The sequence below is a fragment of the Passer montanus genome, unplaced genomic scaffold (genome assembly GCF_014805655.1).
Source record: "Passer montanus isolate IOZ18808 unplaced genomic scaffold, ASM1480565v1 scaffold14, whole genome shotgun sequence".
Classification (NCBI taxonomy): Eukaryota; Metazoa; Chordata; class Aves; order Passeriformes; family Passeridae; genus Passer; species Passer montanus.
This window is the reverse complement of record NW_024360941.1, coordinates 8,133,677-8,144,874: the sequence shown is the minus strand read 5'-3', so window position 1 is coordinate 8,144,874 and position 11,198 is coordinate 8,133,677. Positions and strand designations below refer to the sequence as shown.

The window sequence follows — 11,198 nt, the reverse complement described above, 5'->3', positions numbered from 1 at the left end:
TACCTAACTATATCAGGGCAGGTGATACAAAATTCCAAATATGTCCATGTGGCAGTTCTCAGTAGGAATTTAAGTTTTCATTTCACTGGGAAAAAACCTGAGTCCCCACAGATGCAACAAAAGGTACCTAGATAAAACTCAAAATAAACCACATGTAATATTTGTAAGTTTGTAATATTGAAGTTCCCTAGATGTTGAGATATGGGGGTTTCTATAAAGATAATAATCCATTTTTACTCTGTAAAAGTATAGTAAAACGAAAAATTCAAATATTTTATTTACTTCACCTAAAAAACAAGCAACCCATGAGTAAGATATACATAGGTTTCCCAGATTTCTCCCTAATAAATTTTTTTAAAGATTTATACAATTTCTACAGAAACATACAGTGTATCAAAATCTGCATAAATCAAATTTATAAAATATGTAGAAATGCATAGTGATATTATCATCAACTTACAAAGCAAGAATATGGGAATTATTTTTTTCCAAGCCGGCTATAGTAGGAAAAAGTCATTACAGCAACAGCTTCTTATGATCTCATGTTTTGTAAGGTTTCAGTCTCACATACAGATTCATATTCACATACAGCATCAGCTTTCAATGAATTGCACATAATACCCATTTAAAATGCACACCTGCACAATCTATGTGCCACCATTCTTTCTCTTATGCATAGTTGTATGATTAAATTAATCTACCCAACACACAAATGGAGTCAGTTTTCACACACACAAGGAACAAGTACCAGCACAAAACCTTATTTTCCTTTTTTCTTTTTTCCAGTTTCTCTCTCCTTTATTTTCTATTTTTCATAGCTCTGAAAGGATAGATGAGAAGTTTAAAGAAAATAGGAGAGATCCCAAACTAATAGATCAGTGCTGACAGCCCTACAAAGATCCAACTCTGTCACCAAATATGATACATAACCCTTGTTAACAACAATGGAAGCTGCATGCAATGCTATTCTAGACTTCAGGGAAGTATTTAGTCATACTTAATTGTGTGACGTGTTATAGAGACAATAGTTATGGAATCAGTACGCTGATGTCAACATTTAAGTTACAAAATCTGGACAAAGGAAGTTGAGGATAAGTCATTTCCTCTCCACCTCTCTATTTGTTCAGAGTCAATATTTATATTCTTAAGGGAGTTCACATCAACTCCTTTCCAGAACATCTTTAGAAACAACTCCTTCACATTCTACTCTGTACATTATAGCACCAAGCAGCTGGTTTTTCGTGTTTGTAATCCCTCTGGAGAGGTTGTGAATGACAGAACTAACAAGAAAATTGGTACAAACAAGTGTGATTTCAGGATTTCTATTTCTCTTTTGGAATCTAAATCTGGCATCCAAACTGGCTGACAGATGTCCTTGTGATGAATTACACAAATGTATTAAGTAGCTGGATTTTTTTTCCTAATTCAAAGTTTTAGTTCACCTCTAAGCGAATTCCATTCAAGATAGCAGTACAAATGAAGTATTTGATTCTTTCCAAGTTTTACATAATTGGGCAGCTTGTTTGTTTATTGTTTATTTTAATTATTCTTATGTAAGGCATGGTTTAAACAAGCAAATTAGTGCTTATAAAATCTTAACTGGATTCATGAGGGTGCTTACCTCCATCAAATTGTACCACATTAGCACTAAACTCGACAGTCTTCCTTCCACCGTACCACGCACTCAGTAGAAGCAGAGCAGCCAAACTGGCAACAGAAATTTGTCTTCATTAGCCAAGAAACAGTAATTACATAGGGTGGTACGGTTGGTTCCTACCTCTGGTGACAGCTCAGAGCAACCCACTGTAAATTTCCAACAAATGCTTTCCTTGTGAAAGAGAGAAATGAAAGAGGCACTAAATATGTTGAAATCCATCTTCCAAAAAAGCAGCATGATTGTGAGAGAAGGCCACCCTGGCTAATAACCTGTGGCAGTGCTTAGTAAGATGTAAAATTAAATAAAAATATACAACAGGTTGATAATCACCAAGTTCTATGAAAATCTGATTACTACAACCTTTTCAAGTGTGTGTAAAAAAACTGCCTTCAGACCCCTGAGTGTAATCCCAAAGAAGACGACAATGCTTTTAACTATGTTCCTATGAACCATAGCTAACAGCACATTAATTTACCAACATCTTGAAACAAAAAGATGTAAACATCTACAGAGTTTAAGGTAAAGCAGTTTTGTAAACATTAACTGCGGATGATAATGTTATTATTGTAATAATCACAGTTCCTCTATGTCCTTCATCCAAGCCAGGAGGCTCACAGCTGTACAAAGTTAATAACTGCAGCAGTTTTCAGGCTATTTTCAGTCCTGTACAAATGAATGCGTCAGTAGGTAGGTTTTGTCTGTCTACACACTAAGGATGTTGTTCATTTCCCATTTTTGTGTTGCTTTACTGGAGTCACACTCTGAAATGAAAACTTGATGGAGGACTTCAGAGCGATCCAAGCACTTCCCTGATGGAACGTGAGTAAATCTGTGCAGATTCTGAAAGACAAAACCACCAGGAAAATGTGTTGGGTTTTTGTGTTGGGTTTATTTCATTTGTTTGGGTTGTTTTTTAACATTTGCTTTACATCTGCAATATAGTTATTTACAAAACCGGGTTTCAGATCAGTTCTACACTCATTTTACTATTTGTTAAACATAGCATTTTGCAGCCTTCATATTAAATCTTTGGTTCCTGTAGGTCCTCTTGAGATGCCTCCTGTTTCTCTTAGGCAACAAACTGCTAACAAAATGAGCGAAACTCTATTTAAAATGCTTCTAGCCTTTTCATCCATCCTGTAGCCAAACTAGAAGATTAACTCTTGAGGACAGCTCTATGAGGACTTCACTGGGCAGGTCCTCCTCCAGTCAGCCCTCACAGAAAACAAATGCACAACACCAACATTAACACCACAAAGGTAAAAAAAGTATTAACTTGGCTCCCTGTTTGGCTGGCAGAAGAAGGAGTAAAGAGTGTGAGAGTTAAGTCTGGCTTCTGGAGCAGCAGGAGGCTGCCCAGGGAAGTGCAAACCTGTCGCACCAGGCACGTTCAGGCTGGCTCTCTCACATCTGTCTCCTTCCACACGCCACTGCTCCCATCTCCCGTGTTTGGTCTGTGGCTCCTCTCCTGCTTGCTGACCCCCTGTGCCAGAGGCAGCCCTGACTGGCTGCATCCAGTGTGGAGGGGAAGGCAGCAGAAGCAAGCCCGTGGCACTGCAGGGCTGGGGCTCTGCAGCCCTGCCCCGTGCACACACATACCCCTGGCATGGGGACCCTCTCCATCACTTCCACACACGTGTGCACAGCCAAATGCTGGTTCAGAGCAATACTTGGCTCCTGCTGTGTGGCCAGATATGGGGGTAATCTAGTTGGAGAGAAAAATGGATGTCTAAACAAAAGCAACAGGCTGACCACAGCCAGCCCTGTTCTCCATGTTTGCTTACAGGCACTGAAGCACTGCTACTGCTCAGGCAGCAAGCATCACATGTTACACTCACCAAACTGGCACACTGCTTGTTTCAGAGACAGCCAACAGACCAACCATAAAAAATCTTCTTGCTGCCTTAATTTACACAAGGCCACAAAAGTGTCTCATTCCTTACACCTTTGCTACTAGAAGAAACACTCATACCCTCTGTACTGCACAGCAGTGTGCCCAATTCCCAGTATTTGGTTACACACCCTTGGTGGTCCTTTCATTCTCACCCTCCCTTTTTTTTCCTTCTAGAAGCCAGTCAGTGTTTTGTTCTACAGCCCAGTCTGTGCTTACTGAGCTTCCTTATAACTTGTGGTAATGAGCAAACAATTACACAACTGGTGCTAGTGTAGAGGAAATAGATCTTGCATAAAGGAAATTCTTAGAGAGAAGCCAACTAACATGCTGGGACACACTAGAATGGCTGGAGAGTTAAAAACGGCTACGTATTATTCTGCTGAAATATTAAAGCTGAAGTTGGCACTTACCTGCCACTGCTTATTGATTTTTACATTTCAGGTTTAAAGAAATTTGCCTGTCTATCCAGCACAAGGAAGCTGAGCTGGATGGAAATGGCATGATGGTACCTGATATTTCCTAGCTCTAGGCAAACACCAGAAAATGTGGAGTAGCTTAAAGGATAACAAATAGATTTCACTGCACTCAACTGTGCATCGTTCAGACAAACAATAAAGAGTCCAGATAAGCAGCTAATGAATTAATAAATATGCAATATGCTAGCTATAGAAGCTGAAGAAAAAATGACATGGAATACTTTCTTAGATGTAGAACCAAGTTATAAATTGCTATATCCAAGGATAACGTCACCCCTAGACTATTCAGTCTCATTTTCCTGAGAGACAAGCAGAAATAGAAATATAGGCATTTTTTAAGCAACACTAACAAAACTTATATGAATAGAGGACTTACAGATGTAATGACTAAATAGACTGTAGCAGCCCTCACATGTATATCAACCAACATTCCAAGTCCTTATTAAAAATTTATAGATTTTGCAATAGCACTAGAACAGCACCACACCCAGGATTAAGAACAGAGCATGTTATTGTTACTAGAGAATGGCTAACGAACAGTAAGTGAAATACTGAAGAAGACAAAGACAACACAAAAAGGCAGAGTAATCTTACATTTACCTGCTTCTATGCAGGCTTAAAAATATATTTTTTAAGAGAAACACTTCATTTAGACTGCCCAAAATGAGACCTAATACTGACCCTAGCTTCTAAATCCAGCATTTAAGCCATCTTCTCACAGCATACATGAAATAAAGAGCATAGAAGCAGAGAGGGTGATGGCACTAAAAGCTTTTATAAAGTCTGTCACTAGTAGTGGACATGCTCTTTGCTTCCTCTGAGCAAACTCCTAACTAACTAATTATTAACTAATTACTAGGCTAACTCCTAATATCTCTGCGGCAACAAATGTAGCCTCATGGAGTTCTCCTTAAAGATTTTGCTACAGAACGCAGCAACTAGATTGACTAAATAAAAGGATCTTTCACTAGAGGAAGTTTTTCTTTACAGCCACCATGTATTTCTGAGAATGTGCCATTAAAAATGCACTCAATCCAGTTAACCTTGTCACAGATCCTTAATTTCAGATATACATGAAACAAATTTTAAAGCTGAAAAAACCAGTATGAAATCTAAAAATTATATCTGTTGCATACCTTGAAGAATTGCCACTCTTTGAATTCATTCTGATTACAGTGTGTAATCATAATTTTGGATCCATCTGGTCCTTTAGTTAAGCACTGATCATACTGCATGAGTTGATTGGCTTCATTGATTCGGAAAAGCTAACAGAAAAGAAAAAGGCATTTTCATAACAGTTGACTCAATGAGCATTTTTTAAACACTGCAAATACAATAAAATTTCAACACTCAAAACATTTTCTGGTTTCATTACACCTGTTTTCAGGAGGGTTCTTTATTTTGCATAACACACTTTTATCACAAATTTTTTTTTTTATCACAATACTAAATTTCATGGTTAACTTTCCTGTAGGACTTAGGAAGCCAAGAAACTTAACCAGAAAGACAAAAATGGTAAAGGGATTCCTATTCAGGAGACTTCTAAAACTGTTTGATACAAACCTTTGTATGAATTGATGGCCAAACAACCCATTACCTTTATAAAATCGTGGTAGCAAGTCCTTGATCCTAGACAGTAATTTCATGTGAAGACACTAAAACGTGGGTATTTTACCCATGGAGGAAATCAATCTAATTAATCTAGATACAAAAAGATTATCCTAGCTACTTCTTACAGAATAATTCCTACAGGGTTTTTTGGGTAGCATATGCAGAAAAAGTAGTTTAGGGAAACTTCATTAAATAACAGAATAAAATGGATATTTCCAAGGGCTACACTAAGAGCTAATCCAGAGAGGATTTCTAAAAACATCATCCGAAATGCAATTTTTTTATGATTGCCATGAAAAAACTGCCTGGTTTAGGTTTACATGGGCTTAAATAAGGACTTTAAATTCTGAAAAATTTTCCAACCAGAAAAGAAGATATAAACACAGAACAGCATGTCTGTGTGGTAGTGTGGGCAGGTTTGTGAAGATACAGGTCAAACACAATAAAAGCTTGGATTGCAACCATCTAATAGTAATTATGTTCTGTCAATTAATTTGTAAATGAAGCAGAGATAAATTTCTGCTCATTTTCTTCTCTAATGTGGTGGAAGATGAGTTACTGCACAGAAGTGTTTTACGCTTAGACCAAAACAACTTTGTTACATACTTGAGCCACAGTAAAGGTTTTTTCCTGAAGGATTAATTATCAAGTAAAGGTAAGTGGTGAATCAGGAGCAATGCTAAGAGCTGAAGCAGTGATACTGTTGCTTCTTCAAGTACCTGTTTCCCCGAAGAATGGATTATGAATTTGCCTTCAATTTCATACCATTTATGTTTGAAATGGTATTTTCAGACTGCTGTATTTTAGCAATGTCAGTATGCTTACAGAAAACCCGTATTCCCACCTTTGTAGCTGGCACCTAGGGGACTTGATGTACAGGCTTAACAGAAAACCTGCCTGTTATCAATCCACAGCAAGCAATTCTCCTTCAGACTTGCCTCCAAGCTCCTTACCTGATTTCCTCCCATTCTGTGGCATGGTCCAAGCTCAACAAAGCCACCGTTGGTGTGCCCCATGCTGTCGATGCAGTAAGAGGTTTCAAAGCCTCTAATCTGGAAAAAAGGTTTTGCACTCTAAGTTAGTCTCAAGGGAAAAATAAGTACTGAGGAGTTCAGAAAATTCTCACTTATCTCTCAAACCAGAAACAGGTATCTGACAGAGATATTAGACAAACCTGTATGTGGAATTTAAGTACTGATGTTAACTGCTCTGGGAGATGGAGCTTCCACCTGCCCATGCTGATTTGCAGGCTTTTCCATGAGTCAGAGTATGCTGATAAAGCCAGAGTTGCAAAGCTCAAGTCCAAATTAATAACATAAAAATATAGGACTTCCAAATATTCTAATTTATTCACTCTCCTATCAGAGCATGTTCCATCTCCCAGGTCTTTATAAATAAGCTCAGGAGCTCAGGTAAGTTGTTCTCATTTTGTGGATGAAGAGAAACAGGATGCAGAGAAGTTATGCACAGCAGCAGTTACCCACAGCCAGACACAGCCCAGTGACCCAGCTGCTCAGACGGACCTTCTGCAGCAGCAATTACACAGACAAAAAAAAAAAAGGAAATAAAATTGATGAGGGACAGGCACAGAGATAAAGAACAGAAGTCCTGTCATAAAGCACGTCTCAACTGCTGATTATCTCACTCCCTTCTCAGAAGGGCCAACAAGCAGCCTTACAAAGACTTTATGACACAAATAACATTTTTTCCAGACCTGTTTTCATTGCCAGAGCCTCTTTCCTCTTTGTAATGGTATAAAAAGTCTGAAGGACTAAGCTGAGACTCTTCCTGGGAATGTTAGGGAAGATGAACCCCATACTTTCATACCCTAGAGTGTGGAAATGCAATCAGTGTGGTATTACAAATGGGGGGAGGGGGGACAGGATTTCTCAGATGTAGGATAACTAGCAGCCTGTGAAGAAGAGTTGAAGAAAACTTCAGAGAAGTCTCTGAACTTAGAGTTTTCTTGTTGCTTTACCAGACCTACTTGCTTTTATCAGGGATGACTTCCTGCAAGGTCGTCAGTATTTTACACTTTTCAGATGCTTTCACCTTGGTGAACAGCAATATTTAGTATACCTTCCAAACCCTTTATGTAGATACCTGAGGAGATCTAATGCTCATATAGTAGCTGATGCTTTGTGCTAGCTTTTAGGTAAGAAATCAAGATGGCATTGTTCATCTGGTCTGTCAGACAAAAGATTATTTGTACCCCCTTTCACCACGCACATGCTCTGTGTCACTAATTCTAGCATTAAGAAATTAGAGATGACGTTTGGTGATAGGAGACAGCAGAGATCTGTATTTTCTAATGTGCTTTTGAAGTTGCAAAAGCACGTATCATATTCATCATATCTTGGGAAAGAAGGCTGCTAAATTTGGTGGGACACAGGAGTTCTCCTCAGCTAGCAAGAAGATTTTCTTAATTTCCCTCAACAATCTGCAAAAGTGAAATAAATAGGAGAGACAAGGCAAAGATATAATCAATTGCAAAGGGGGAAAAAAATCTGAAAGCAGGCAGGAGACCTGCAGTATGTGCTTGCCAAGGTGTGGGCTAAATGCCAGAATGAGACAGGCAGAGTTCAGTGAGGAGTCCTGCACCCACCTGTGATATGCCAACTTTCTCTGCCAACCACTTGAAAGTGCTGCATTTGCAACCTTTAATTGGTTGCAAATTCTTAATTTAGTGAAGTCATAATTGTATACACTAATGCTGGAAACAAAGGCTACAGAATCATATCAAATTATTACATGCAGGTAAGGGACTAGCTGAGGCTGTAAATGTATGAGTACATCCCAGTCTAGCAAACATAGGCAGAATGAACTCCACCTGGATTTCAGGATCTCTTCTCTAGGCCTTCACACAAAAGATATTTTCACCTAGTAAACTTCACCAATACTTCTATATGCAGGATTCAAATGTTTTCCTTTTGAGAAAACTTAAATTGTAATTATGGAAAAAAGTGCTTTGGGCAGGGCTAGACATAAATTATCTTTCAAGGACCTGTGGAACTAATTTAAAAATCCCACCTGCAAAAATAGATATAATTTTTTTTGCTGAGTTACATCTTTATAGCTCTCTGGTTAGTATCAAATAGCTTAGTACAGAAGTAATCAAATAGCCTCATCGCATGTTAAGTCACAATTGTTTCCTTTTGAATTCACCGTTTTTTTAAAAAAGCTCCTAAAATACATAGGTGTTACATGCTGTACCCACCTCTCCCCAGTCCACGTTTTTGGGTGGTAAGGGGTAATATGAAGTTATATCATATGCTATTTCTTCCATAAACCACTTAAAACTTTTGCAGTTGTGATCTTCACGGAATTTTTTCAGCTCAGATATATCTCCATAGGGCAGCGCCTTTGTCTCGGGCCGGCTGGCGTAGAAGTAATCTTTGTACTCATCCCACCACACTTCTACAACTCTGACATAGTTCTGTGAAGAATAAAGACACTGCTGTGATCTCAAAGCACACACAAACAGGCCAGAAGCAACTCCTTGTTAATAACAGAAATTTAAGGATTTATCTTCTTAGAAAGTGACAGCAGAGTATAATCATATAGCACTAATAATTTGTCACTATCAGCAGATTATGCAAGATGTGCAAAGTAGTTTTGTAAGATTAGAGACTGTTTATTTGAAAATAAAGACTTTTCAGTTACAGGTGTAATAAAATATTGCATCTATTTGCTTCTGTCAGAACTGCAATTCATGGTTTCTATTCACCTTCTACAATTTTTTAACGAAGAGACTGATATGCATTCCACTAACAGGGAAAAAAATGCAGTCTTAAATGAGTCAGCTACTTGGAGAAGGGGGGAAATTTGATAGCTCACTTGGTAACAAGACTCTCCCTCACATCCTTCTTATTCTCTTTGATGGCTCCTATATGACCTGCACACATTCTATATGCACATCTCACTTTGTCCAATTCTTCCAGTGTTAGTTACCTGTCTTAAAACATCTTAAAAGATTTGACTGAAGGCACAAATTATTGTGACTTTAATCCACATCCGGCATAAATTGAACAAAGCTATAAAAAATGACATTTACTGTGAGGATAGGAGGGTGCCGGAAGAGAGGGAAAAGCTATTTCTACATCCTGCCTTGTACAGAGAAGGAACTTAATATTTAAGAACACTCACGAGTGCTTTTTATATTCAGTAAGCAGGCCAGCAGACTCACGTAAGCTGTTAAGATATGCAATAAATATTTTTGATCAGCTTTTAAGAAGACTGAAATTATTTTTTTCACTTCAGACAAGGCAAATTAGCATCTTGCCTGCACTGAGCAATAGACCTACCATTTGCTATCCTGTTGCCCATTACTCTGTCCCTAATCCCATTTATGCCCCCCTGGGCTCCCTTGTACTGGTCCTAGTCCTTGTTTCATCAAAATGTTAATCAACTCACATTACTAATACAGTTTTTTGGGGAGTGTGGGGATGTGGAGGTGTGTATGCCAGGTTAGTTTTTTACCATTCAGCTAGGCTGGGACATAGCCTTTGGAACTAACTGTTAGGTTAGCTCAAGCCATACTCTATAACCCTACAGGTACTCACTGTCTAGGAAGATTGCTCTGGAATTGGAGTTTACAAAGATCTGGGTCTTTGGGAGTGGGATTCACTGACGGGCAGAACAGAGCACAAGAGAAAGCCTAAACTGGGCAATAGAAAACTTAACAGGAGGGATGTCTCCCTTCCTGCTGGTAGATGAAAACTGATATAAACAGTTTTTCTTGATTCAAATTATCTCTTCAGATATAGAGCTGTTTTCTGGAATTTATGTCTGATTTTAATCTCAGGGCTTGAATAAGACTTCTAGAACCTGCAGTGTACCTGAGGAGCTGCCAACCCTCAAGATGTAGGGCAGAGCATACCATCTTCCCAGGTGTCATTTACTGATTCTTAACTAACAAATGCAGACACAAAAGTCTGAGAGATGCTAGATTCCAGAATTCACTAACTTGGCCAAGGATCATACTCAACTTTATCAAGATAAAAGAAGATTTCAAGCCCATGATCTTCATCTCCAGGAATGTGTAGAGTTGTTCATACATACTTGGGCACAGTGCAGCAAAGGCTGGAGGTGCTGACAATAAGTAATAGGAAGTGCTTTTGTACCTCAAAGATAATGGGGCAAGGCTCTAGAGCAAGAAGATAGGTTCTAGGATTCTCTGCTCTTAATAACAGAAAGATTTCTCTCCTGTGGGGATGATCATCTGATCTTGAGATACTAAATCACTTTGGATGAAGTGCTCTCTAAACTGTTACTGATAACTTAAACACATTTATCTAAAACTGTTCTTATCTGAAATCAAAAACCACCTTCAAAGTTGCTTCAAAACTTTACCTTTAATGTAGGAGAAGACCCAACATAGACAGGGGGTGGATTTCCTTGCCAGCCCTGGAGACGATAGATGTGTCCAACACGAGAACAGGGAACAAACAGCAGCTTTCCCCCACACTGCCAGATCTACAAGTTAAAACAAAGGTATTATTAATACATATGCACAGGAATTTAAGACAGACAAATAGATAATAAATTATGGAAGAAATGT

General features: G+C 38.5%; 1 protein-coding gene across 4 annotated transcripts in view; it reads right to left on the bottom strand.

Moving 5' to 3' along the window:
• Nucleotides 1-247: 247 nt before the first annotated feature.
• The window catches only part of GALNT7 (polypeptide N-acetylgalactosaminyltransferase 7), an 82,334-nt gene continuing 71,383 nt past the window's right edge, over nt 248-11,198 (bottom strand). For all 4 annotated transcript variants that reach the window (XM_039700068.1, XM_039700069.1, XM_039700066.1 and 1 more), the window contains 5 exons: nt 10,991-11,113; nt 8,856-9,074; nt 6,592-6,690; nt 5,164-5,292; nt 248-2,497 (listed from right to left, as the gene is read on the bottom strand). In XM_039700068.1, the coding sequence (XP_039556002.1) occupies nt 2,360-2,497; nt 5,164-5,292; nt 6,592-6,690; nt 8,856-9,074; nt 10,991-11,113 (708 nt within the window). In that variant the 3' untranslated portion in view covers nt 248-2,359. The remainder of the gene's footprint in view (nt 2,498-5,163; nt 5,293-6,591; nt 6,691-8,855; nt 9,075-10,990; nt 11,114-11,198) is intronic.